At 48.3% G+C, this 27,271-nt stretch overlaps 1 protein-coding gene across 1 annotated transcript; it reads left to right on the top strand.

Moving 5' to 3' along the window:
* Positions 1-26,464, top strand: SNX1 (sorting nexin 1). The gene is made up of 15 exons (XM_081964653.1): positions 1-191; positions 5,411-5,516; positions 6,290-6,426; positions 8,448-8,514; positions 11,182-11,225; positions 15,787-15,928; positions 16,833-16,911; positions 17,850-17,925; positions 21,661-21,774; positions 21,922-22,015; positions 22,307-22,512; positions 22,985-23,128; positions 23,329-23,409; positions 24,840-24,911; positions 26,060-26,464. Exons 1-15 carry the CDS (start codon positions 57-59, stop codon positions 26,108-26,110), a joined length of 1,548 nt encoding a protein of 515 aa, XP_081820779.1. The 5' UTR covers positions 1-56; the 3' UTR covers positions 26,111-26,464.
* Positions 26,465-27,271: the final 807 nt, after the last annotated feature.

The following is a 27,271-nucleotide window of genomic DNA, read 5'->3' as shown; positions in this document are numbered from 1 at the left end:
GCGGCTTCCGGCCGGGCTGCGAGAGGGGAGCCGGAAGTGGCTGCCTCGGCGGCGAGATGGCGTCCGCAGGCTCCCCGGTGGACCGGCTGCCCCCGCCCTTCCCGGTGGAGGCGGAGGCGGAGGCGGCGAGTCCCGGAGACCCCCAACCGGACAGCGACTCGGACGGGGAGGACATCTTCACCGGCAACGACGTGAGTGCCCGGGAAGGGGGTGGGGGCGTGGGGTGGGGGGGCTGCCCAGCCCTTTTTGCGTGGGGAGGGGGGCTCGTCGTGGTGAGCCTTGCAAGAGGTGGGAGCCCCCCCTCCAAACCCCACACCCCCGGCTCCCTCCTGCAGCCTGGGAAAGTTTCCCTTCGGTTGCTCTCCCGGGGTGTGTGTGTGTGTGTGTTTGGGAGGACTACAGCTCCCATCATCCCCGGCCGGGCCCTTGCAGCCCCAGCCTCCCCTGCAGATTATGAGGTTGATCTCGCACCCTCCTCCCCCCCCCCCCCACTCCAAGTGCAACCGAACTATGGCAAGCTTGGAGCAAAGTCGCTTTCCCCCCCCTCCCACCCACCCGCAGAGGGACACCCCCCCCTCTCTCCCCACCCGGGATTTGCACCCCGGGAAGCCCCAGAAGAGTTTTTTTTTGGGGGGGGAGTTTGCTTTGGGGCGGGGGGGGAGCCTCTTCCCTTCCTCGGTTCCTTAGGGTGGGGGTTGTTTTGGGGGTGTGGGAAGCCGCTTCCCTTCCTCGGTTTTTTTTTGGGGGGGGGTTGTTGGCCTGGATGGAAAGAGGGGAAGGGGTGCCTTTTGCAACCAGGCGCCCTTCAGGGGCGGTGGTGGTGGTGGATGGACTTGGCCCAGGATGATGGGAGTGGAAGTCCAGCCTCTCCCCGGCTCTCTGTGTCTGCCCCTGGGGGGTGCAACCTGGGCAGCCCCCTCCCCCTTACTGTTTAAGAAGCACCGCTTGGTGGGTCTCCCATAGGAAACCCCTTTTGCCTTTGTAAAGCTCCATCGTGGGCTTGTTTTGCAAAAAAAAAAAGTTGCAAAAGTGGTTTGTTTGTAGGGAGAAGAAAGGCTGGACCCTGCTTGGGGTTTTATGGTTGAGAACCCTGCTTGTTTTGCAACAAGAAACGTCCCCATCCTCTCTCTGGCTCTGCACCCCGTCCTTGGCCTTGGGTTGGTTCGCTTCCTTGCAAAAGGACTTTTAATCTTAAATGATTCAGTTGGAAGAACCTGGGTGGTCCTCACTCCCTTTCAAATCCCTTTGTAGAGCTGTCCGCTGAGCTCCCAGCTAATTCCATTCACACACAGACTTAAATCCTGGAAAGGGAAAGTTGTTTTGTTGGATTGCCAAATCTAGCCAAACGGGCCTGGGATTCCTTAGTAGTCTCCCATCCCTGTAGCAACCGGATCGGATTCTGCTTAAACGTTTTAAATCAGGCGAGGCCAACTGAATTTTCGTTTTCTTCTAAAGTCGTGCAAACATTTAGCCATTTATTTGTTAGAGTCCTATCTCGACTTTTGGCCAGGGGTTCAGCGGTAACCCTGAAAGATAGGCTGGGCTGAGAGAAGGTCAGAGTCATAAATGGGATTTTTTTGGGGGGTGGTGGTGATAACATTTATCCTGGGTCCCCCCAATCCTAGTCCAGTATTTAAAATCTATGCCACAAATGCACAGCATGTGTTTACAATTGATAAGCTGCTGGGTAGCTTACCATTAAAATAAAAATAAAGTAATGTCTTGGAATTTTGTTGTGCTTGGCTTTTAAGTTCTGTTTGTTTTCTTTTTAGCTGCATTTGTATCATAGATGTATAAACTGCTTATGGAATACGCTAATTGGTATCTTAAACTCTTTTAGTAATCTTTAAGTAATTCTGAAGGTTTCCCAACAGTAAAGATGCTAATTTTATAATCTTGTGGATTATAAAGTTCCTAGCCAATAGCCTGGAGTTGCCCGGGTATTTATAAGAGGAAAATGTCCAGACCAAATGTAATTTCTAATGTTAGATTTTCCCCCTTACCAGAGGGAGCCCCCTTGTGGAGTACTGTGGAGCCGTTACCATGGCAACTCCACTGTGCTGTACAGTAGAAGCCATTTTACGGCAGTACAATAGAAGCCATTGTAAGGCACAACAGGCTGCATCTTAACAGAACACACACCCCAAGGGGTGTTAGGAGTGTCTTACTCCCACAGTATTTTTCTCCAGAGAGTAAGTCACCTGTGTACCAAGTTTGATTGAAATTGCTTGAGGCAATCCAGAGCTGGAACATACATACATACATACAACCATTTATATATAAAATAAAAATAAAAATATAAGGATAGATAGATGATAGATAGATAGATAGATGATAGATAGATAGATAGATAGATAGATAGATAGATAGATAGATGATAGATAGATAGATAGATAGATAGATAGATGATAGATAGATAGATAGATGATAGATAGATAGATGATAGATAGATAGATAGATGATAGATAGATAGATGATAGATAGATAGATAGATAGATAGATAGATAGATAGATAGATGATAGAGAGATAGATAGATGATAGATAGATGATAAAGATAATAGCATCTGCCGTTAAATTGTCAGCACTAATAAAAATTATCCTTATGGCTGGAAAACTTATCTGAATGGAAGTGAAGTTTCTATGGTCCTGTCCCTTTGGACAGCAATCCTGGGGTGTGACAAATGGATGCAAAGACCCTTTAAATGCAGTTTTGATACAACAGCTATGTCTCAATCTCTGCTTCAAAACAACAACAAAAATCTTAAGTGAAGTGAATTTCAAGGCAAGAAGAATATAGAGAGACTGGCCGTCTTGCGCTACAAAAATCCAGAAAGAGTTAATTGATTGGCAAAGGAGAAAAAAAGTCAGGGGTTTTGAGGCCGGGCCCCACCCTTGTTCCAAGGGAAACTGCTGAATGTAGACAATGTATGCAATGACTGCACACACAGACACACACACAAAAGGAATACAGATGGAATGAAACTTCTTGTGCAAAAGAAACAAAAATTTGGCATTTAGTTTCTGACAGTGGGTAGGGAAGAGTTATGCACATGTGCAACAAAGCAGCCTGCAGCTGGCCGTTTGCACAACTTCTCAGCAGAAAAAGCCTAAAATGTGGGAAGCGTCTCCCATTGTGACCAGGACTAGGGTTTCATCGCTAACAGAAAACAAACCGTTGGAAGTAAAAGAATTCACCCTTTTGAAACCATATTATGGAATGTAGAGTTCCTGGAAAAGCAGGAGGAAAAATAGAATGCAAGGCAGTCATAAAACTAGAACATAAAGAACACAGATCAATCTTTATTTGGTGGTAGAGCAGCAGATAAAACGCAAAAGTCAGAAATTAACCAGCACAATGAAACATCTGTTTTTGCAAAGGGTTAGGGGCTAGGAAAGAATGAGGAGGCCGCCAGCACTTTCCCCTGACTGACAAATCTTATTCAAAAGTAGAAACGGTTCGTGAACAGTTGTGGCTCAGTTTAACCCTCTGCAAATCGGGGGAAGTGAGCTGCAGCTCTGGAAAAGCTTTAAATGAAAAAAAAAGAAAATGCTCTCAGACTAACTCTGCTTTCTTCCTGCGATGTCGCAGAACGAGGCTTTGCATAATAGCTCAACACTCCTGGCCCACCTTACATTGTGAGAAAGTCCTTTGGCAGAAGGGCGGCATATAAATCCAATAAACAAACACACAAACAAATGCCAAAAAGCTTTTCGTGTTTGCAGAAAGGATAAGAAGTCTGTCTGGATTCTCACGGGTTCAGACAAACAGGCAAGTTACTTTGACCTGTAGCTCCAAGGGCTTCTTGTGGCCCGCCAGTGGCCAGCTGAGCCAGCAGCAGATTCAGACAGTGAGGAGGTTGGGGAGGAACATGGGCTAGTCCTGGAGTCTGGGGAAGGCTCGGATGAGGGCTCTGTGTCAGAGGCAGAGTGGGGGCCAAGGCCATCTGGTAGTTATTTGCTGCTTCTGGAGCCTCCGGTGTCTGACATCATTGAGGCAGAAGAACAATGGGATCCTGTTCCCAGTGTGCGCATGCGCAGAGCTGCCAGAAGGCAGTTAAGAAAAGAGAGTTGACTCGGGAGTAAGGCTTGGAGATGATTGGCCCCTCCTATAAGACATAAAAGAGGAGCGAATGGGAGGTGAGCCTTTGCAGGAAGCATTTAGTTCATCTAGTCAGTTCAAGCTTTGAAAAGTTCTGTTTGACTCGGTGCTAAGTTTGGCCTTGCTCTGCATTTGGCATTTAGGTCTCTGGCAGGATTCCCAGGGAGATAAAGGTGGGTGTTTTATCAACATTTCCCCTGAAAGACTGTGGCAACTCAAGCAGACATCTGTCGGAATCTTCACAGGCTGTTGGTGAAGCCTTGCGGACTGGGAATTGACCATCATTCACAGCCGTGTAAATAAAAGAGGGTTTTGGGGACTAAGATTGTGATTTATGCTTTCTCAGGAAGTCTAGGGCAGAACAGGGCTAAGAACTCCCTCAGGTGTCACCTGCAGCAGGGGGACCTCTAAACCTGGCTTTTGTTTTAAAACCGCTTCTTTGACCCCCACAAAGGCCTGAGTTTCAGCACCCACGGTTGCGTGTCTGGCGCCCCTTGGAGCCGTCACCCTGTTCAGACAGCTATTGTCTTTGGGCAAGTGCCCTCTTGCTCAGCGAGGCAGACAGTGTCAACGCTGTCTCCAGATACCAAAGCGGGGGAGAGGGGGAGGAAGAAGCAGGGAGCCTTTATAAAACATGTGCTTGTTTGACAAAGCAGCCTTGGAAAAGACATTGTTAATTTACCGTATTTTTCGGAGTATAAGACGCACCGGAGTATAAGACACACCCAGGTTTTGAAGAGGCAAGTTTTTTTAAAAAGTAGGTAGGTAGATAGAGGGAAAGAGAGGGAGAGAAAGAGAGAGAAATACAGTAGGTAGGTGGGGGGGGAGAGAGTAGGTAGATAAGTAGGAAGGTAGATGGAGAGAGAGAGAGAGAAATAGAGAGAGAGAGAAATACAGGAGGGAGGGAGGGAGAATGTAGATAGGGAGGTAGAGGGATAGAGAGAAAAATAGAGAGAGAAATAGAGAGAGAAATACAGTAGGTAGGTGGGGGGGGAGAGTAGGTAGCTAGATATATAAGTAGATAGAGGGAGAGGGAGAGAGAGAAATACAGTAGGTAGGTAGATAAAGGGAGAGAGAGAGAGACAGAAATAGAGAGAGAGAGAGAGAAATAGAGAGAGAGAGAAATACAGTAGGTAGGTAGATGTTTCCAGGTGTATTTATCCATGTGCTTGAGAAGGAAATCGCTGACAACCTTTAGCACCTAAAACTCATCAACCACTCTAAACAGCTTTTCGAAAGGGGGAAAAATGTGTTACTAACCAGATTTAATTCTGCAGCTTGGAATAACGGACACTTCTCTGTCCTAATAGAGCAAGCCAGAGTTCCCCAGGAAGGAATCCCCAGTGCCGCTGGAAAACAACTTCAAGACAAATGGCATCCAGGAAGAAGAACAAGACGATCTGGATCTATTTGCAGGTTGGTAGTGGTGGAAAGAGGGTGATCATTCCTTTTGCCCAACTCGGGATGACTCTGAGCGGCTAACAGCAGTCGGAGACATTACAATCAAATCAATAAAAAAGTAAAGGCAAAAGATCTCAAGAGCAATCAAGTAACGGTGAGGGTGGCCCAGATCAAGTAGCTTTGTGTTATATCTTCTTGGATTTGATTTGATTGTCAATTTCTAAAGAGTATGCACTAAGTAAATGTGTCTGGCCTGAAGCTTTCTTGTGGCTCTCAGGCATGTCACACTTTCTATTATTCTACTATGCCTTTTTCTATTGTGGGAAAATGGGAGGGGGGATTGTACGGAGTTACCTACTGTGTAGCCAAAACAAAATTCTTTCTAGAAAACCAAGGTCATGCTTTGTCTCTGCACCTGACCGGAACTGGATGGGTGGAAGCTGCCAGCGGGGCAGTGGGAGATTGGACCATGTAATGGACTTGCGGGTGTGGGGGGAAAGATCTTGAACTTTCAATTAGGTGGGGAAAACCGGGAAGCTTTCAGATTCGTGTTTTCCCAGATGTGCCAACATGGCTCTCTTAATCAATTGGAACTTTGAGCAATACTTTGCCTTGGACTCTGATTTACTTTTGGATGCTATTTGGAACCCTGACAAAATGATTCAACTTACCAGGAATATCTTTCCTGTTCCCTGGAAGTCAAGAAGTGATGAAATTCTATAGACTATCCTGAGAGAGGGAATTTCATCAGTGGCTTTTTTTTTTTTAATCAATTTGCCCTTTTACAGATGCCACTGTCGAATTGTCCCTGGATAATACCCAAAATCACCCAAAGAAGGAGACGACACCAGTGCTCAGCCCTGTCCCCTCTCTGGAAAAGCCAAGTCATTCCTCTTCTAACCAGCAGTCCAAAACCGATGAGGAGGTAAGCGCCTGTGTGTTTGGCTAATTATCTACTCGGTGTAGTTACTTGTACGTTCAGCTGTGTCTTGTGTAATAGGGAAGGAGCCCTCCATCCGTCTCCTTTCATTTCCAACACGTGGCACACGGAGCTTTCTCCACACCAGCCCTGTCCTCTGGGAAGTCCCAGTCCAGCGATAAAAGTCTCTTCTCTCCCTAAAATAATAAAGCTAGAGTGGTTGTCACCAGAGGTGGTATTCAGTTACCTTCCCTAAAGGTAAAGGTAAAGGTTCCCTTCGCACAGATGTGCTAGTTCCTGACTCTAGGGGGCAGTGCTCATCTCCGTTTCAAAGCCGAAGAGCCAGCGCTGTCCGAAGACATCTCCATGGTCATGTGGCCGGCATGACTCAATGCCGAAGGTGCACAGAACGCTGTTACCTTCCCACCAAAGATGGTTCCTATTTTTCTACTTGCATTTTTCATGCTTTCGAACTGCTAGGTTGGCAGAAGCTGGGACAAGTCACGGGAGCTCACTCTGTTACACAGCACTAGGGATTCGAACCGCCTTTCTGATCGACACGCTCAGCATCTTAGCCACTGAGCCACCCTTCCCTACCGGTTCGCAAATGTGAACGCGCACACCTCATGGGCACATGCGCTCGGCCTTCCCGTGCATGCGCTTTGGCTTCAAAACATGTCTAAATGGGACGGCATAGAACCGGAACGGGCCTACCGGCAGTTTCCACTACCAGTTCGGACGAAGCAATCCGAACTGGCCCAATACCACCTCTGGTTGTCTCCCTTCCTTTTATTCCGAGAGAAAGGGGCAGATGCTCTCTCCATGCGAAGAAAGGCAGGTTGAGGACATTGGCTGTTCCATAGCGTTCGGGGCTTCATACCTTTCCCACCTTCTAGCACGACTGTTAAAAGAAACCCTGAAATTTTGGGCGTCGAGCAGACTCTTGTCCCCCCCCTCCCCCGTTCCAATTATTGACTTTTGCCCCCTCGAGCTTGCTATATAAGCTCCGCTCCGAAATTTTGGGCGTCGAGCAGACTCTTGTCCCCCCCCTCCCCCGTTCCAATTATTGACTTTTGCCCCCTCGAGCTTGCTATATAAGCTCCGCTCCGAGCAAAGGTGAATATTATTTATTTATGCTTTGCAGCTCTGTTTATCTTTTAGCTTTCAGGATATAATTGCTAGGGAAACCAGCGTGTGAATGTAACACACACAAACAAAAGCACTACAAATACTTTTTTAAAAAAAAGAAGAAAAAAAGAGGCAGCAGCTAAGATGCTTCCCAAAGGACAGTGAAAGGAAAACTGGAGAGAGCCAAGCCCTCTGACGTGGTCTCCACCTGCCTTCCTTCTCTGTCAAATTCATTCACGAATATACATTCTTATAATTGCTATTTCACATCTATTCATCATTAATATTTATCATTATTTTCTCACAAATATAGAGAATACAGTTTGGGTCACTTTCTTGTCCCCCATGCCTCGCTCTTCTCTGCCTTCTATCCTCCTCTCCTTCCTCTTTTCTTCTTCCCCTCTCTTTACCCCCCTCCTTCTCTCTTCTCCCCCTTCTTACCCTCTCTCCTACTCTTAATTTCCCTCGCTTACTCCCCCTGCTTTAGCCTTTCTTCCTTCCCCTCCTCATCCTTCCTCCCTTCCGTTGTTGCTCCTGCTTATTTATTTTCTCTGATGAGTTCTCGGGGCAGCATTTCAGCAATCCCAACTTTATATTTTCCTACAAATAATTTTCTCGGTTATATTTTACTTCTAATAAGAATTCCACTTGGGAGTCTCAAGTCCCTCAATGCCCACCAGAGATCTAAGTCCAGTCCATCTTGAACTGTGTTGACTCTTATCTCCCGCCTAAATCCTTTGGCCGTTAGTAGTTGGGATTCTTGGCGGAGAGCGTTACTGTGCCTTACGCCTGTATTCATTTGAGCCGCCTTGGCTCCTGATTTCCTCTGCTTCGCGCCTACCTTAAGGCCCAAGAAAAGTTTCTGACGTCCGTGTAATCTCTCCTTGCTTCCTACCTAGCTGGAAGAGGAAGAGCAAGAGGATCAATTTGAACTTTCCGTGGGAGTGAGTGATCCCGAGAAAATTGGTGAGTCCCCGTGAAACAGGAAAAGTTTGACAGCATCGTGTAGGGTTGAACCCTCTTGGACGTGCAGCCGTTCACTAAATTCATTGTATCCACCTTCTGACTTCAACATTGTTGCTGCCCTGGGGTTGGGGTGTTTTTTTTTTTGAGCCTTGGACATCTGCCACATCTGTGTCTTCCTTCTGATCTCTCCAGTGACATCAGATTCCCCTATCAGTAGCATCCTATCCCCCACCTACCCCTGCCGAGTGGATTAGGTTCAAAGCAAGTGATCCAAACTCACCTGTAAAGAATGGGTTCGAGTCCCAGAAGGGTATGGCTAGCTGATGAGAGCTAAATAGCTTGGAATAGGTCTGTACTAGTCCCCCTTTATTTCTTTGTCGGTAAATACATAACGGATTAACAGAGTTGGAAGGACCTTATAGAGCTGGCAGCAGAGTCGGAGAGTGAGGAGGTTGGGGAAGAGCCTGGGCCAGTCCTGGAGGCTGGGGAAGGCTCGGACGAGGGCTCTGCGTCGGAGGCAGAGACGGAGCCGAGACCGTCTGGCAGTGATCAAGTGCCTACGGTTGCTAGACAGTGAGGCAGAGGAACAGCTGGAGCCTGTTCCCAGTGTGCGCATGTGCAGAGCTGCCAGAACAAAAGAACAACTCAGAAATCAGGGTCGACCTGGGAGTAAAGCCACAGGTGGAAGGTGATTGGCCCCTCCCATAGGAAATAAAAGCGGAGCGAAAGGGCAGTGGGCTTTTGCAGGAAACAATTCGGTCATTAGATTCATTTCAGGAGTGTGAAGATCTGTCCGTGAATCTCAGAGACTCTGTGCCCGGTCTTTCCTTGCTCATTCGGACAATATTTACATGGCAGCTGTCCAAGATAGATAAGGTCTGTAGTCATAAATACTCCTTTGAAAGGCTGTTTGCCAGGCCTTGGCTGAATGAGAGGAATTCACATTTGTTCAATAAAAGGAGCTTTTGTCGGGACCAGGACTCTGCCTCGTGCTTTTTGGGGAAGCCTCGGTCAGAACACATTTCTGTATATTCTCCTTGAAGAGGCAGAAGCTACAAAACCTGATTGCACTCGGTGCAACTTACGTGGCAGCTGCATAAACAGGTATCTCTGGATGCAGGGTTATGTCAGGGAAATTCAGTGCTTGGGGAATATGCTCTGCTCTGCTTTAGGCTTGTGACTGTCTTGAACGAAAGTCGTCTGCTCCAAAGGGATTGCTTGGCCAGCTCTCAACCCCCTTCCTCTTTCTGCGTGCTGTGTGTGTTTTCTTCTTTCCTTCAGCTTTTTTAGTTGTCTAACAGCCACTTCATTGTTCAGCGCGGGGCAGATGTGCAAGTCTCCCTCCGCCCCAGGAATGCCACAAGCCCTTAATTATTGCACCAGCCTGATATCTGTAGGAAGCGGAGCTCGGGGTGGCTCGGTATGATCTCCGTTTCACTGACGCTCTGGATCGATCCACCAGTTGCTTGAAGTTCTGAGTCGCTTTTATTTTTATTTTATTTTATTTTTTAATGTCTGCTGAAGCAAGGAATGAGGTGCCCTTGCTCGGTTGGCATTGATGGAACATTGAGAAGAGGGAGAATTCGGCATTAGAGAATGCTCTTGTTTTGAAAGGAAGCGAGGTTTTAGTCCTTTGGTGTCTAAATAAGATGCTTTTTCTACCCTGGGAAAGACGGGGGCGGGGGGGGGGACTCTACTCCACTGATGGCAAACTTTTTGGGTACTGAGTGCCCAAACTGGAACATGCGCATGTGCTGGAGTGCCGGGAACCAAAGACCAGCTGGCTGGTTCGCATGCTCACGCACAGCAGCTAGTCCTCATGTATGCTGGAGCGCCGGAAACCCAAAGGCTAGCTGGCTAATACGCACGCGGACACCAGCTAGCTGGTCTTCGAATGCGCTGCACGCTGGAAAATGAAGACCAGCTGCTCTTCACGCACACCGGAGCACCGGAAACTTAAAGAGCAACTGGCTATGGCGCATGCCCACAGAGGGGGCGCTGCGTGACCCCTCTGGCACGCATGCCATAGCTTCGCCATCGCAGCTCTACTCTCCAACTTTGGGAGAGCTTTGTGGCTTCAGGACCTGGAAGAGTTTTTTCCTGGAAAAAAGGATGATCAGTGGTGGGATTCAAATAATTGAACAACCGGTTCTCTGCCCTCGTGACCAGCTGGGTAGGCGTGGCTCGGTGACCGTGTGGGCGTGGCCAACTCAACATCACTCACATCGATGGGCACTTTGCTTTAGTTGTTACAGTGTACTAAGGGTTAACCGGAGAGGCAGTTTCCCCAGGAGCACTCTACAAGCCTCCCAAAGCCTCTGCATTCCCCCCCCTTTTTTTGGGGGGGGGAACAAGGTGTGCAGAGAGTTTGGTAGGCCTGCAGAGTGCAAAAACTTTTTTAAAAAATGCATCTCTTCAAAATCATGGTGTGTTTTATACTCCGGTGCCTCTTATAGTCTGAAAAATACGGTAAAGTTGATGAATCGTTTTAGAAGTCCCAGGTTGTTAGCTGAAAAGATTGGGCCGATTGTCCTTGACAATGGATTCCTCCATGCTGACACGGTGCCCGTAGAGAAAGCACGGTAACCCCAAATTACTAAATGTCCTGGTTATTACAGCTTGCTGAAGCTGTCAAAGTCTCAATTTTCTTCTTTTTTGTTCCTGCAGGAGACGGAATGAATGCCTACGTCACTTACAAAGTGTCCACCCAGGTATGCCAGCTCTTCTTTCTTCTTCCCCGTTGCTGCCAAGGCATCAGGCCCACTTAAGAGTTTTCTAATCTTGGGAATTTCAAGGAGTGTGGCCTTCAATTCCCAGAATTCCACCGCCAGCATCACCATCGATGAGAATTCTGGGAGTTGAAGTCCACACTCCTAGGAATCCCCACTGTCGGGGAAACATTGTTTTAAGGATGAGTAATTATTTTATGTCCGTTTTCCCCTTTGAATTTAGATTTATTTTTTGTTCTTCCAAAATTAGCAATAGCATTTAGCAATAGACTTATATACCACTTTACAGTGCTTTACAGCCCTCTCCTTGGTAGGATGGAAGACTGAGTCAACCTTGAGCCAGTCAGGATTGAACTGCTGGCAGTGGGCAGAGCTAGCCTGCAATACTGCATTCTAACCACTGGGAGGGAAGGAAGGAAGGAAGATAGCAATAGCTCTTAGATTTATATACCGTTTCACAGGCCTTTACAGCCCTCTCTAAGCAGTTTACAGAGTCAGCCTGTTGCCCCCAACAATCTGGGTCCTCATTTAACCGACCTCGGAAGGATGGAAGGCTGAGTCAACCTTGAGCTGGAGAGATTCGAACTGCCAAATTGCAGGCAGCCGGCAGTCAGCAGAAGTAGCCTACAGTACTGCACTCTAACCACTGGGCCACCATGGCTCACATTAACCTTGCAATTGCAGGGGGGAAATACGAAGTTGTTGTTCACTATTCTAATTATACTCTTCTCTGCCTCTAAAACCCCAGCCCCGAATTCATTCCGACTAGAACAGCAAGCTTGATTGATAGCAGAGAACCTGATGATTATTCAGCTTCTGTGTGATTCTTTCCCAAAGAATGAGGGAAATTCTAATCCTAATAAGAAACTCTAATTAGATTAGATTTTGTAATCTAAAAGGAACGAAATTGGAGAGAGAGAGAGAGAGAGAGATGCATGCAGATCTGGGCTTAACCGATTCTTAAAAGTTGTGTGACCATTGTGTGAGGAGAAGTTTGGAAAGTTTCAAAGGTGATGGGTTACTGTGACAATGACTGATGCCTGTGTAAAAAAAGCATCCTGCCATTTTATGCAATTACACAACCCACAATGCAAAAAAACCCTACAGGTGGGTGGCCTTCTAGAGCAGGGGTCTTCAACCTTGGCAACTTTAAGACTGGTGGACTTCGACATTGGGAGTTGAGGTCCACATGTCCTAAGATTGCTAAGGTTGGAGACCCCTGTTCTAAAGTATTTTAGGCTAGAGCTAGGCAGTGGGTAGGGGATGCAGTGGCTCAGTGCCTGCTGAACTTGTCGGTCAGAAAGGTCGGCAGTTCGACGGTTCGAATCCCTAGCGTCGCGTAACGGAGTGAGCTCCCGTGACTTGTCCCAGCTTCTGCCAACTTAGCAGCTCGAAAGCACGTAAAAAATGCAAGTAGAAAAATAGGAACCACCTTTGGTGGGGAGGTAACAGCCTTCCGTGCGCCTTTGGCATTGAGTCATGCCGGCCACATGACCACGGAGACGTCTTTGGACAGCGCTGGCTCTTCGGCTTTGAAACGGAGATGAGCACCATAGAGTCGGGGACGACTAGCACATATGTGCAAGGGGAACTTTTGCCTTAGGCAGTGGCTACCTTAGAATTGCATGAGGTGGAGAAAATGCAAGACACAGTCTGATGGATATGTGTGGACCTCCGAGACTTCAAATGATGTGAGGAACCGTGGGAGTTGACGTCTTCTCCGAGGTTGGAGAAGATGAAGGTAAGTAGAGATGATGGTGAGAAAATCCAGCGTGTCTTTCGCACCTCTAATTTCCAGCCAGTTCTTGCAGGTTAAATCTCCACCTGAACTCCTGTCTCTCCTTAGAAACAACAATTTGATGGCCTCACGGTGGCACCAGGCGTTCAAGCTCTGCCAGGCAACTTGTTTTTCTAAATGAATTTCTCCATGCGCCACCTGTCCAGAAAGCTCCAAGCTGGGGTTTAGCTTTCCAGTCATTTCCTGTCTCTCTGCGTGGGAAGCTCTTGTGTGTTGAGGCTTTTGTCTCCAGGACTTTGTGGTGTTCAGAGCAGGAACTCTCGTCTCTTTTTTTTTTTTCCTTTTGAAAGGGGCTCGAGCAGGTTCTCCAAAGCCACAGGTGGTTTCTGAGCATCTTTTAGCAAAGCCACCCCAGGGATGGTGTGGAGGAACCGTTGGAACAATAACCTCATCTGTTCATTTCCTCCTCCTCCTCTTCCCCCTCTCTCTCTCCCTCCTCCTCCTGGCCACAAACCCCACTCCCTTCTGGCACGGATATTGTTTCCTCGTTGGGAACGAAACATCTGCACAAAAACAATCAAGCTCTGAGAGCACCAAGGATCCTATAGTCCTCATCCTTCTCTTCCTCTCCTCCTTTCTCTTCCTCCTCTTCTCTCCTCCCTCCCTACTCCTCTCTCCTTCCTTCCTTCTTTCTCCTCCTCCTCCTCATCTCCCTTCCTCTTCTCCTCCTCCTTCTTCCTTCTCTTCTCTCTTGCTCCTCCTCTCTCCTCCCTTCCTTCTTTCTCCTCCTCCTCTCATCTCCTTCTCCTCTTCTCTCTCCTCCCTTCCTTCTTCCTCCTCCTCTCATCTCCCTTCCTCTTCTTCTCCTCCTCCTCCTTCCTTCTCTTCTCTCTTCTCTCCTCCCTTCCTTCCTCCTCCTCCTCTCATCTCCCTCTTCTCCTCCTTCCCCTCCCTTCTCCTTCTCCTCTCTCCTCCCTCTCTCCTTCTCTCTCCTCCCCCTCCTCCCATTTGAATGGGGACTTTGGAAAGCCTCTGAGATGAAAGGCTTCAAGGACACATTATTTGGAGGGGATGTAGACAAAGGGCCAGTAACACCCTGTTTGTTTGCTTTTTAAGGCTGGGAGGCTTTGTTTTAATTCTTTTATTTTCCCACCAGCTCCTAAATGCCAGACAAAGAGAGTTTGCAGCTCTGGGGAAATCAAAAAATTTCCCTGTGGAATAGGTGGCTTAAGCCTGCCTGTTTTGATGCCAAAATGCAGAGATGGGGGGGAGAGAGAGATGGGCAGGTGGGGTGAGTTTAACAAGAAGCCGTTGGCTCAGCTCTGGGAGGGACCAAACTTTTCACATCCACATTTCAAAAGTTCCCCGGGCGCATCTGATTCCAGTCCCTCAATTACGCCTTCCTTTTGTTGACCTGCCGTGTCTTTGCAGCGTGGTGGAGAGCTTCGGTTTCTGATTTGGCAAAAAAAAAAACCTCACCTTGTGCACCTTCCAAATATCCGCATAACTGGGTCAGCGTCTCCTCTCGGCCAGTTGCGTCAAAATCCTTTTCCGTGCTTCACGGCCGGCTACTTTTGAAACGGAGAGGAGACGTCCAAAAAAACACTTACCACACGATATGACTTGGCAAGCTTTCCGAAAGGGAAGCGAGACGGTGCTTGGCCACACAGGAGCCTCTTTTATCCTGGTTGCGTTTGGTCTCTTCAGGAGTGCAGAAACTTCATCCACCAGCATTGTTTTCCCTCTCCTCTTTTTTTTTTTAAATTAAATGCATCAAGTTATACTTCGAGCCAGTCCTCTTCTCTCCAGCGAGTCCACTCCGTAGGGTTGTGGGAAGGGGAAAAAGAGGCAGGAGTATTAGGTGCTTGCGGCCTTGAGAGAGAGAGAGAGAGAGAGAGAATAAAAAACAGGGGACAGCAATATCATAATGTCTTGCTTGTCAATAGCTGAGTTGCAGATTGTTTGGGTGGCAAGATGCTCTGTAAACTGCTTAGAGAGGGCTGTAAAGCAGTATATAAGTATTTGCTATTGCTAAATGGGAAGGAAAGGAAGGAAGGAAGGAAGGAAGGAAGGAAGGAAGGAAGGAAGGAAGGAAGGAAGGGAGTGTGGGCCGTGGTGGTGCAGTGGTTAGAATGCAGTATTGCAAGCTCACTCTGCCCAATACCGGGAGTTCGATCCTGACCAGCTCAAGGTTGACTCCGACTTCCATCCTTCTGAGGTGGGTAAAATGACCCAGATTGTTGGGGGGGAAATATGCTGACTCTGTAAACCGCTTAGAGAGGGCTATGAAGCACGGTGAAATGGTATATAAGTCTAAGCGCTATTGGTACCTATCTTCCTCCCTTCCTAGTGGTTAGAATGCAGTATTGCAGGATAACTCTGCCCACAACCAGAGGTTTAAATCTGACCGGCTCACGGTTGACTCAGCCTTCCTTTCTCCTGAGTGGGAGTGTGTGTGTAAAATGAGGATCAAGATTGTTGGGGGCAAGATGCTGACATTATAAATCAGGGAGGGAGGAAGGGAAGGAAGGAAGGGCCATGGTGGCACGGTGGTTGGAATGCAATATTGCAAGCTCACTCTGCCCACTGCCAGGAGTTTGATCCTGACCAGCTCAAGGTTGACTCAGCCTTCCATCCTTCCGAGGTTGAGTAAAATGAGGACCCGGATTGTTGGGCGCAACAGCGGTTGACTCTGTGAACCGCTTAGAGAGGGCTGTAAAAGCACTGTGAAGCGGGATATAAGTCTTAAGTGCTATTGCTATCAAGCGTCCTGTTTTGCTAACCGGATTCTCCCTTGTCTCCCAGACCACTCTGCCAATGTTCAGGAACCCGCAATTCTCGGTGAAGAGACGATTCAGTGACTTCCTGGGCCTATACGAGAAGCTTCTGGAAAAACACGCCCAGCACGGGGTCATTGTTCCCCCTCCCCCTGGGAAGAGTTTAATAGGTGAGAATGCCAGCAACGAGTTTAATTGCCTCTCCCGAGTTCAAACCTAGCAGGTAGATCTCGGCTTAACGACCCTTCGTTTAGTGACGGTTCAAAGTTGAAAAGACATTGAAAAAAGTGACTTAGGTCTGTTTTTTCACACAGTGTCCGCAACGGCCACGGGATCAACATTTCAGCCGCGTGGCAACTGACTCACATTTATGACAGTTGCAGCGTCCCACTGGGTCACGTGATCCCATTTTGCGACCTACTGAGAAACAAAGTCAATGTTGAAACCAGATTCACTGACGCACCGGGTTTTACTAATTTAACGACTGCAGTGGGTTCACTTAACAACTATGGCAAGAAAGGTCATAAAGCGGGCAAAAACCTAGCGACTGCCTTGCTTAACAATGGAAACGAGGGCTCGGTTATGGTCGTAGGTCAAGAGCCACCTGTATAGTGGGCTAGCGTCACATGTTACTGCATACCAGGGTAACTTGGGAATTATTGGTCCTGAGATGAGACCTGCGGGCCTTGGAAACTCACCTGTACGGAGGGAAACTCAGAAAGGCAATATCTAAATAAGGGCTCTCCAACCTTGGCAACTTTAAGGCTTGTGGACTTCAACTCCCAGAGTTCCTCAGCCAGCTTTGCTTTAAGGCTTGTGGACTTCAACTCCCAGAGTTCCTCAGCCAGCTTTGCTTTAAGGCTTGTGGACTTCAACTCCCAGAGTTCCTCAGCCAGCTTTGCTTTTAAGACTTGTGGACTTCAACTCCCAGAGTTCCTCAGCCAGCTGAAGTTGAAGTCCACAAGTCTTAAAGTTGCCAAGGTTGGAGACCACTGATCTAAATTAAACCCCTTGTATATGCCATGCAGCTAACTTCGGTCCTTGTTTTTCTTTCTTTTTTTCCTCTTGTCCCAGGGATGACCAAAGTCAAAGTTGGAAAAGAAGACTCTTCCTCCACAGAATTCTTAGAGAAACGAAGAGCTGCCTTAGAAAGGTTGGGAGTTTGCGTCCCTCGTTGGCGGGTGTTGCAACCACAAGTTGGTGCAGTTGGTTTGTTACGCTGGGTAGGGAAATTTGCCTCGTTACGAAGAACTCCTCTCAAACGCCCCCAGATATTTCCTGTTGATGGTCCTCAGACACATCAACCTGTGAAAGGACCTCACTGGCGTTTCAACCCGTCAGGGAGTGAATCGCAGGAGAACGTGTCCTTCCAAAATTCTTCGGAGATGCGTTCCGTAGGGCTGTTCCCTTGAGCAGTCAATGGAAATTATTCTCTGGAACCTGGCCTGAAATCTGGCCTGAAACAATCAGATTCCTGAAATCTGATTGTTTTGTCTGGAATGGACTCCAGGAGAAACACTTGTCTGAGAAAATTCACCCGGGTGGAAATGTCTTCTAATCTCCCCCAAATACGGAAGTGAGAAGGGGAATCCCCCAGTTGTTCTTCCTATTTTCCTTTTCATAATTCCACTTTCAATGGAGGCTTAGCACCTCCCTTAAGGATAGCTCAGTTCCACAACAGCCATCCTGTTTTCAAGCCACCATAAATGGTTTTCGCCATTACCCAAAGTGTCTGTGGACTTTCCAGTCCGTTCTGGCATTCCTTGGTAGAGCTTCACCTCTAGGCCATTGCACCACTCCATTGAATAATACTATATTAAATAAATATTCCCAGAGGAGAGGATCTCTCTGATAAATCGACCCAACACCTAATCATAATCTGTAGGGAGGGGGCAGAGCTGATGATGAATCAACCATTAAAGTTAGGGTGTTTTGGTTATCCTCCCCATCCCTGCCCCTATATTAGTCGGTGGTCACGCCTCCTCTAATCCATGGATGGTGTCGGCCTACAAGCCAGCCTTGCAAATTCTCTTTTAAAATGAGGAATTCTTCACGGAGCTAAACGGAACCTTCTGCATTCCAATTCCACAGATACATTCAAAGAACCATAAGCCACCCCACCATGCTGCAGGACCCAGCTGTCCGGGAATTCTTGGAAAAGGATGAGGTGGGTTTGATGCCCTAACCGGGGTCTGTGCTTTTATGGCCTAAGCAAGCAGCTCCTAATTTTTTGGACACCAGGAACTGACTCCAGGGAGATGATTTGGCCCACCAGGGGCCAGCAAAGCTGGCAGCAGACTCAGACAGTGAGGAGGGTTGGGGAGGAACCTGGGCCAGTCCTGGAGTCTGGGGAAGGCTCTGACGAGGGCTCTGTGTGGGAGGCAGAGAGGGGCCAGGGCCGTATGCCAGTTATCAGCTGCCTTCAGAGTCAGACATCAATGAGGCAGAAGAACAGCTGGAGCCTGTTTCCAGAGTGCGCATGCACAGAGTTGCCAGACGAAGGGAAGAGCTAAAGAACAGGGGTCGACTTGGGAGTAAGGCCACAGGTGGACAGTGACTGGCCCCTCCCAGAGAAAATAAAAGAGGAGCAAAAGGGGAGTGGAGTTTGCAGGAGACAATTAGTTCGCTTAATTAGTGTGAAGATTTGTTTGTGACTCTCAGAAACTCTTTGCCAAGTATTTTCTTGTACAAGCGTGGCGTTTGGAAGATATCGGCCTGGCAGCTCTCCAAGCCTGATAAGGTCTGTGGTTGTAAATCCACCCTGTTTGCCGGGACTTTGCTGGACGTGAATGAGAGGAATTCACAGGAGCTTCATAAAAAGGGGTTTTGTCGGAAAAAGGAGTCTGCTTCGTGATTTGGGGAAGCCTGGGTCAGAACAGGAGAGTGGTTTTTCCCGAGGACCAGAAGAGGTGTGGTTTGGCGTTCTGTCTGCGTCCCATGAATGGGACTTGGCTTTTTTGGTGCTGCCTGGTTTCTGGCATGCTGCGGACCGGTGCCGGTTAACGGACCGGGAGTTGTTAGGGACCTTGGCATGGGGTCCATCTTGGAGAAATTGACCCGCAGTTGTGGTTTTTGCTGCGCTTGAGCTCCATGGCCCCGTTTTCAGGAACCAACGGCTCAGCGAAAGGCGAGAGAGGGGTGTGTGAAGTGGAAAGCAATGTCAGCTGCTTTCGGAACCAGCCAGCCGTGAGGAAAGAGTGACGCAGATCGGCTGGATCAAGGAGGCTCGGACGGTCTCTGCTGATTCAGCCGGTTCTGCTTTGTTCCTTTCTGCTGAACCACGTTCAAGTGTTAGGCCGTGGGTGATGGGGATGGCTCCTCTCCTGCCCAGACCCACAGTCCAAATTCTCTGTTTACAGAGAGGTCGCTTGAGAAGGGTGGCCTTTTTCTCCCTCCCACCCATAACTTAAATATATCCGCTACTCCTTCCTCCTCCTCTTTTCCCCACAACAACAACAACAACAGCCCTGTGAGGTGGGTTGGGATGGCCCCTCGCCCAGCCGGCTTTTGTGACTTACCGCCTGCCTGGGATTGGCCAACGTCACCCAATCGCTTTCATGCCTAAGGCGGGTCTAGAACCCACCATCTCCTGGTGATTGGCCAAAAGTCAACCAACCGCTTCGATGGCTTAAAGGCGGGATAAGAACCCACCGTCTCCCGGTAATGGGCCCAAAGTCCCTCAGCCAGCTTTCATGCCTAAAGCAGGACTAGAACTCACCACCTCTGGGCGTTGCACTGGCTGGCAACTCAAAAGAATATCGGTTGCGACTCATGACCTAGAACTGTGATGGTCAACCTATGACACGTGTGCCGGAAGTGGCACGCAGAGCCACCTCTCTGGACATGCCAGCTGTTGCCCATTGCTCTTCACGTTTCAGGGCCACTGTCTTCATCCGTGCATGCGCTCCAGAAACCGGAAAACCAAGTGACCGGCCTGCGCATGCGTGCGAGGGAAGCACTCTTCCAGTTTCCAGCACTCCCACGTGGGTGCGCCAGGCAGCTGCTCTTCCGCTTTCTGGCACTCTCCTGCGTGAACTCTCCCGTTTCGGCACTCGGTGCCGAAAAGATCCGCCAAGGCTGACCTAGAATATTTTGCCCATTTAGGGGATGGGTGGGGATGGCGCCTGGGACTTTCGGTGTCTTTATTTCGTCCCGATTTTGCTCTCTTCTCTCTCTCTCTCTCTCTGTTTTCTTTTGTGATTGAGTCACACTGGCCCCTTTGATCATTTCCAAGCCGCCTATAGAAACGTTTGTGATTTCTGAGAAAATGATGCGCTTGCACGAAACATGGTTACTGATTACCCAAAGGGGTGGGGCGGTGGGGGGAAAAGGCAGAGAAAGCACATTTGAGACAGAGTACGACGGGTGTGCGGTTAATAATCCGTGTCTGGTCTAGAGAAAGCAAGCGAAAGTTTGGAGAGAGCCTTGCAGTTGAGCCCTGGCGTAGTTTTGTTTTCATGCATTTTACACGGTTGGCTCCTTTTCGTTTTCAATCTGTAGAATTGGGGTTTCTGTATTTCTTGCTCTCGGGTGGCTGGTTGAAGAGGAAGCCACCGTTGTGGGTGGCTTTGGCTGCATGATTCGTATATGTGTGACTTATGAGTTACCCCAGTGTAGTGTTCAGCATTAGCAACTTTAAGCTGTGTGGCCTTCAACCTCCCAGAGTTTTTTTTGTGTGTGTGTGTGTGTTTCCAATTGCGGTTAAATGCATAACATTTCTAAGATGAGCTCAGCTCAGTTCCCTTGGAACTAAAGGCACGCAGTGGCTCAGTGGCTAAGACGCTGAGCTTGTCGATCAGAAAGGTCGGCGGTTCGAACCCCTAGCGCCACGTAATGGAGTGAGCTCCCGTTGCTTGTCCCAGCTTCTGCCAACCTAGCAGTTTGAAAGCAGGTAAAAAATGCAAGTAGAAAAATAGGATCCACCTTTGGTGGGAAGGGAACAGCGTTCTCTGCGCCTTCAGCGTTTAGTCATGCTGGCCACATGACCACGGAGACGTCTTCGGACAGTGCTGGCTCTTCAGCTTTGAAATGGAGATTATTACCGCCCCTTGGAGTCGGGAACGACTAGCACAGATGTGCAATGGGGAGCCTAGTTCCCTTGTGGATTCAACCACGCTGTTTTCCGACATACTCCAAACACTTCCTAATCAATCCTGGTTTCCTTTAGTGGCCACCCATCTAATCCAGCCAAGTTTATGTTTCTAACTCAAGAAAGTATTGAAACACACCAAGGATCATCCAACGAACGCCATGCTGGAGAGGAGAACTTGAATCTCGATCTTCTCACCTTGGTCCTGCTGATTTACACCTCATTTTGTTTTGTTCAAGAGATCAAGATTGGGTATCGGTGCTTCTCAACCTTCTCTACTTTAAGATGTATGGACTTCAACTCCCAGAATTCCCCAGCTGGCTTCAATTCTGGGAGTTGAAGTCCATGCCTCTTAAAATGGCCATGGTTGAGAGGCATTATCGTATTTTTCGGAGTATAAGACGCACCTTTTCCCTTTAAAATAGAGGGTGAAAATCTGAGTGTGTCTTATACACTGAATACAGCATTTTTGGCCTCCCGACACCCCGCCCCCTTTGCAAAAATGGCCATGCATAGCCTTTAGGAGGCTTATAGAGTGCTCCTGGGGGCTGCGGAGGGCAAAAATGAGCAAAAAACGGTCCGTTTCTTGCTCATTTTCGCACCTCAACCCCCAGGAGCACTCTATAAGCCGCCTAAAGGCTACGCATGCCTTTTTTTGACAAAAAATGGGCCGCTTTGGGGAGGTGTGCAGAGTGCAAAAACCTTTTTTTTTTTTAATTGTCTCTTCAAAATCGTGCGTCTTATATTCTGAAAAATACGGTAATTTACCAAATGCGCACGCTGTTTGATTTTCCTTCCCGCCTTCTTTTTCAGCTGCCACGCGCTGTTGGCACGCAGGCCTTGAGTGGAGCCGGCCTCCTGAAGATGTTTAACAGGGCAACGGATGCGGTCAGCAAAATGACCATCAAGATGAACGAATCGGATATTGTAAGTCGCCGGGCTTTTCCTTGATACGTATGAAACCCTTCTGTATCTTGTGTCCCTGACTGGGTTTCCTGAGGTTGCCTGAATCCGCGTTCTCTTCCTACGATGACCTGTTGGGGTTTCGTTCTCTGCCCCGTCTCTCCTTTCTAGTGGTTCGAAGAGAAGCTCCAGGAGGTGGAATGCGAGGAACAACGCCTGCGGAAGCTACACGCGGTTCTCGAGATGCTTGTCAGTCACAGAAAAGGTAACTCCCGTGACGAAGTGGGAGTTGTATAACTGTAGGGGGGGGGGGGGGGAGAGGTCACCTTTCAGCTTTACAAAAACTCAAGATTTGCATCCGGGACCTCGAGTGCAGGGTTCCAACGTTCAGATTTGGTGGCGTTCCTTTCTCCTCTGGCATCTTGCATCTCCTCCTCACGATGTTGTGTCCTTTGAGGGTCTTTTTTTTTTTTTGCTGCTGGCTTTCCGTGTCGCTGGCAGGGAAGTGCAAATCTTCTCACGCTCCCCTTTCCCCCCCCCCCCCCCCCGCCTCCAGAACTGTCGCTGAATACCTCTCAGTTTGCCAAGGGCCTGGCCATGCTGGGAAGCTCGGAGGACAACACGGCCTTGTCTCGGGCCCTTTCCCAGCTGGCCGAGGTGGAAGAGAAGATCGAGCAGCTGCACCAGGAACAGGCCAACAGTGACTTCTTTCTCCTGGCGGAACTGCTGAGCGACTACATCCGTCTCCTGGCCGCCGTGAGGGTGAGGGCTGCTGGGGTCTCGCCGAAGGCAGGGATGCAGGGGGGGGGCTGCTGGGGGTTTTGCAGGGGTTCGAGAGAATCTCTAGCTAAGATTCTGCGCAGTTCGGAGAAGCCCCAAATCCCACTCCTGGCTGGCCCCACCCGCCCCTCCCAGGAGTCCCCACGCGGCCCGTTTTGCATGCAGGTACCATGTTTTTCGGAGTATAAGATGTACTTTCTTTCCTCAGAAAAGAGGGTGAAAATCTGGGTGCGTCTTACACACCGAATACAGCATTTTCTGCCTCCCAAAACCCACTTCACCAAAATGGCCGTGCAGAGTCTTTAGGAGGCTTATAGAGTGCTCCTGGGGGCTGGGGAAGGCAGAAATGAGTGAAAAATGGGCCGTTTTTTTTTTTTGCTCATTTTAGGCCCTGAGCAAAAAATGATCATAGGCTTCCAGCAATGAATTTCTCTGCCTCTCTCTCTCCCTCCAGGGTGCCTTTGACCAGAGAATGAAGTCTTGGCAGCGTTGGCAAGATGCCCAGGTCACACTGCAGAAGAAACGGGAAACTGAGGCCAGGCTTCTATGGGCCAACAAACCCGAGAAACTTCAGCAAGCCAAAGAGGAGATCTCAGAGGTGAGAGAGAGAGAGAGAGAGAGAGGCCTCTACAGAGCATGCCCAGCGCGGTTTTCTTAAACACTTGAGCCAAACTTTTTTTAAAGGATACCCTCCCCGCTCTCCCCAACTTAGTTTTGCTTCTGCTGATGACCCGTGTTGTATTGTCTAACCAGTTTTTTTTAAAAAAAAACATTTCTATTTGTTTTTTATTTCTTCAGTGGGAATCTCGCGTGACACAGTACGAAAGGGAGTTTGAACGGCTCTCTGCCATCCTCCGGAAGGAGGTCTTACGATTTGAGGTAGGTTGTTATTAGTGGCGAAGTCGTGTCCGACCCATCGCGACCCCAGGGGCAACGTTCCCCCAGGCCTTCCTGTCCTCTACCATCCTCTGGAGTCCATTGAAGCTCACTCCGAATGCTTCTGTGACTCCATCCAGCCACCTAATTCTCTGTCTTCCCCTTCTTCTTTTGCCCTCCATCGTTCCCAGCATGAGGCTCTTCTCCAGGGAGTCCTTCCTTCTCATTAGGTGGCCAAAGGATTTGAGTTTCCTCTTCAGGATCCGGCCTTCTAAAGAGCAGTCAAGGTTGATCTCCTCTAGAACTGACCGGTTGGATCGCTTTGCAGTCCAAGGGACTCGCAGGAGTCTTCTCCAGCACCAGAGTTCAAAGGCCTCCATTCTTTGGCGCTCAGCCTTCCTTATGGTCCAACTTTCACAGCCATCCATTGCAACTGGGAAAACCATAGCCTTGACTAGACACACCTTTGTTGGCAAGGTGATGTCTCTGCTTTTTAGTATGCTGTCTAGATTTGCCATAGCTTTCCTCCCCAGGAGCAAACCTCTTTTAATTTCTCGAGGTAGGTAGGATGAATCTTTCAACACAGCAAAACCCCTTCCAGTTTCACGGTGGCCAAAGAAGCAGAACTAACGTAAGGAAATGTCTGCCTCCCACTCCCCCCACACGCCACCCCCACAAAGATTCACTTCCCTGATTAAGAGAACCTCGGTTTCCATTCTTTCCCAGCTGTCTCTGTCCCAGGAAAAAGGAGGAGACTTCAAATGTCATTTAACTATCGATCGGGGTGGGGGCCTGCTCATTTCACATTTAAAGGATGCAGGTCAGCCGGTCACAGCGTCGGTCTCAACTTTTGATATCCCCCATACATGTCATACATCAGCTCAGTGGCTAAGACACTGAGCTTGTCGATCAGAAAGGACGGCGGTTCGAATCCCTAGCGCCACGTAACAGAGTGAGCTTGTCCCAGCTTCTGCCAACCTGGCAGTTCGAAAGCACCTAAAAATGCAAGCAGAAAAATAGGAATCACCTTTGGTGGGAAGGTAACAATGTTCCATGCGCCTTCAGCATTTAGTCATGCAGGCCACATGACCACGGAGACGTCTTCAGACAGCGCTGGCTCTTCGGCTTTCAAACAGAGATGAGCACTGGCTCCTAGAGTCTGGAACGACTAGCGCATATGTGCGAGGAGAACCTTTACCTTTATGTCCTACATGAAGCTAAAAGTTCAGTTGCACTTTTCCAAAACATTGCGTAAGCTGGTCATTGCGTAGCATTTTTTTTTTTAACTTGAGAGACATGGAGTTTATTGCCGACTCAAAAAAATTGTCAAGCCAAATTCCATTTCTTGGATCCTTTCTGAAGGTTTGCAGCATCCTCTACCGCAGAAGATAACAATGCGCCTGAGGTTTTGTTTTCAACTTCTTTCTTTACAGAAAGAAAAAACAAAAGATTTCCGGACACATCTGACCAAATACCTGGAGACGTTGCTCCATTCACAGCAACAGGTGAGAGAGATCTCCCGTGCTTCCCCTTACCACGTGTCACATCCAGAATTGATTTCACGCGCTGGGCTTATAAATAAATACGGCATCTCCTACGTCGAAGCCTTTGAAGTCCCCTGCAAATGATACCCAGTTAGATGGACATTAGAAAGACATCTCATCATATCTATAAAGCGGAGTAATATGAGATCTTAACAATTGAGCCTCGTGACTTGGGAGACTCATTTAGTTTGGGCTTTTCATGTCAGTTATTTTAATTTTAGCACTTAGCAATAGCGCTTAGATTTATATACCGCTTCACAGTGCTTTCCAGCTCTCTGTAAGCGGGTTAGAGGGTCAGCCTCTTGCCCTCAACAACCTGGGTCCTCATTTGACCCACCTCGGAAGGACGGACGGCTTGAGCCCGTTAGAATCGAATTGCTGGCAGTGGGCAGAGTGAGCTTGCAATATTGCATTCTAACCAATGCCCCACCATGGCCCTTCCTTCCTTCCTTCCTATCTACCTACCTACTTAGCAATATAAGTATACTTGTATATTTACTGCTTCACGGTGCTTTTACAGCCCTCTCTAAGCAGTTTACAGAGTCAGCATATTTCCCCCCAACAATCTGGGTGAGATTCGAACTGCTGGCAGTCGGCAGAATTTAGCCTGCAATACTTGCATTCTAACCACTGCGCCACTACGGCTTTTATCTCACCTTTGTTATTTCGTTGACAGTGAGCATACCTAATATTCCTTCCCCTCCCTATTTTCCCCACAACAACCCTGCGAGGTAGGTTGAGCTGAAAGGGGAATGATTAACCCAAAGTCACCCAGCCAGCTTTTATGCCTAAGACGGAACTAGAACCCATCGTCTCCTGGTGTTTGGCCCAAAGTCACCCAACTGGCTTTCATGGCTAAGGTGGGACTAGAACTCACTGTCTCCTGGTAACTGGCCCAAAGTCCCCCAGCCAGCTTTCATGCCGAAGGTTGGACTAGAACTCACCGTCTCCTGTTTCCAGCCTGGTACCTTCACGGTTTCCATGGATTGGCAGGAGTCTGGTGATCAATGAGGGAAGTGGGGATCCCCAAAATCTTTCCAATGAACAGCTGGAGAATTGCTCTCTGACGTTCCCTCTTTTTCTTTCTCCCCCCCCCCTTCCCTCCCCAGCTGGTGAAATACTGGGACGCCTTCCTTCCAGAAGCGAAGGCCATCTCCTAAGCAGCCTTCCTCCTCAACTGGACTGCCTTGATGACTTAATACCTCTCGGCCTTGGATCCCACAGAGCTCTGATCCTCCTTCGGCCAAGGAGCCGTTTCCCCAGCTAGTAACTCTTCTAACTGTATATTTTTTTCCCATTTAGATTCATATATAAATATATATAAACACAAACACACACACACACATATATATATTTTCCTATTGAAAAGAGAGACTCGCTTCCTGCTTGCAAGCCAGGAGTAGGGCAGCACAGGCAGGACGGTTTTCGGACTTTGGTGTTGAAGCCACGGATGTTCCCATTAACTTTGGTGGCACAACCACAGCAAGTGAAATAAAACTTACAATCAGGGCTGACGTGTCTCTTTGTGTGTCTCTTCGGGTGTGCGTATGCATTGTAGGAGCTGCAAATATTCCTCGACTTAACAATCGTTCGTTTAGGGACCGAAATTACAACAGCGTTGAAAAAAGTGAACCTATGACCATTTTTCACACTTACGACTGTCGTAGCATCCCCATGGTCACGCGATCGAAATTTGGACGCTTGGCAGCTGGTTCATACTTACGACGGTTGCCGTGATCCCCTTTTGCCACCTTCTGACAAGGAAAGTCTGTGGGGAAGCTGGATTCGTTTTAACAACGGAGTGACTAACTTAATTGCAGTGATTCAACCGTGGCCAGGTCATAAAATGGGATGAACAACTCACTTAACAACTGTCATGCTGGCTGGGGAATTCTCAGAGTTGAAATCCATAGATCTTAAAATTCGCCAAGGTAATTATAGACCCATTAGTCTTCTAAATGCTATTAGTAAACTGTATGCCAAACACCTAAATTATAAACTTCAAGACTGGCTAATTTCAGGGGGGATAATCAAAGATGAACAAGCCGGTTTTAGAGAAGGAAGATCTACGGTGGATCATATCTTGGTACTCCACCATTTAGTACAAAAATACATATATATATATTTTAAAAATCCTCTCTTTTTGTGGCCTTCCTTGATTTTAAGCAGGCCTTTGATTCAATATCCAGAATCACCCTCTGGGAGAAATTAAAATGCACCACCATCGATAAACGCCGCCTCTTCCTCATACGAAAATTGTATGCCAATTCCACCTTGAAAGTGAGGTGCAATCCCCAAGGGAGTTTAACCAGCTCAGTAAG

Source organism: Natrix helvetica (genome assembly GCF_964273705.1).
Source record: "Natrix helvetica genome assembly, chromosome: 12".
Classification (NCBI taxonomy): Eukaryota; Metazoa; Chordata; class Lepidosauria; order Squamata; family Natricidae; genus Natrix; species Natrix helvetica.
Note: the sequence above shows the minus strand (reverse complement) of the source record. Positions and strands in the feature narration are given on the sequence as shown.

Bases quoted from the DNA above. Each gene is read 5' to 3' on its own strand.
- SNX1 (XM_081964653.1), top strand. From the start codon at position 57: ATGGCGTCCGCAGGCTCCCCGGTGGACCGGCTGCCCCCGCCCTTCCCG. The intron at 5,517-6,289 runs GTTGGTAGTGGT...GCCCTTTTACAG, and splicing joins CGATCTGGATCTATTTGCAG to ATGCCACTGTCGAATTGTCC. The intron at 6,427-8,447 runs GTAAGCGCCTGT...CTTCCTACCTAG, and splicing joins AGTCCAAAACCGATGAGGAG to CTGGAAGAGGAAGAGCAAGA.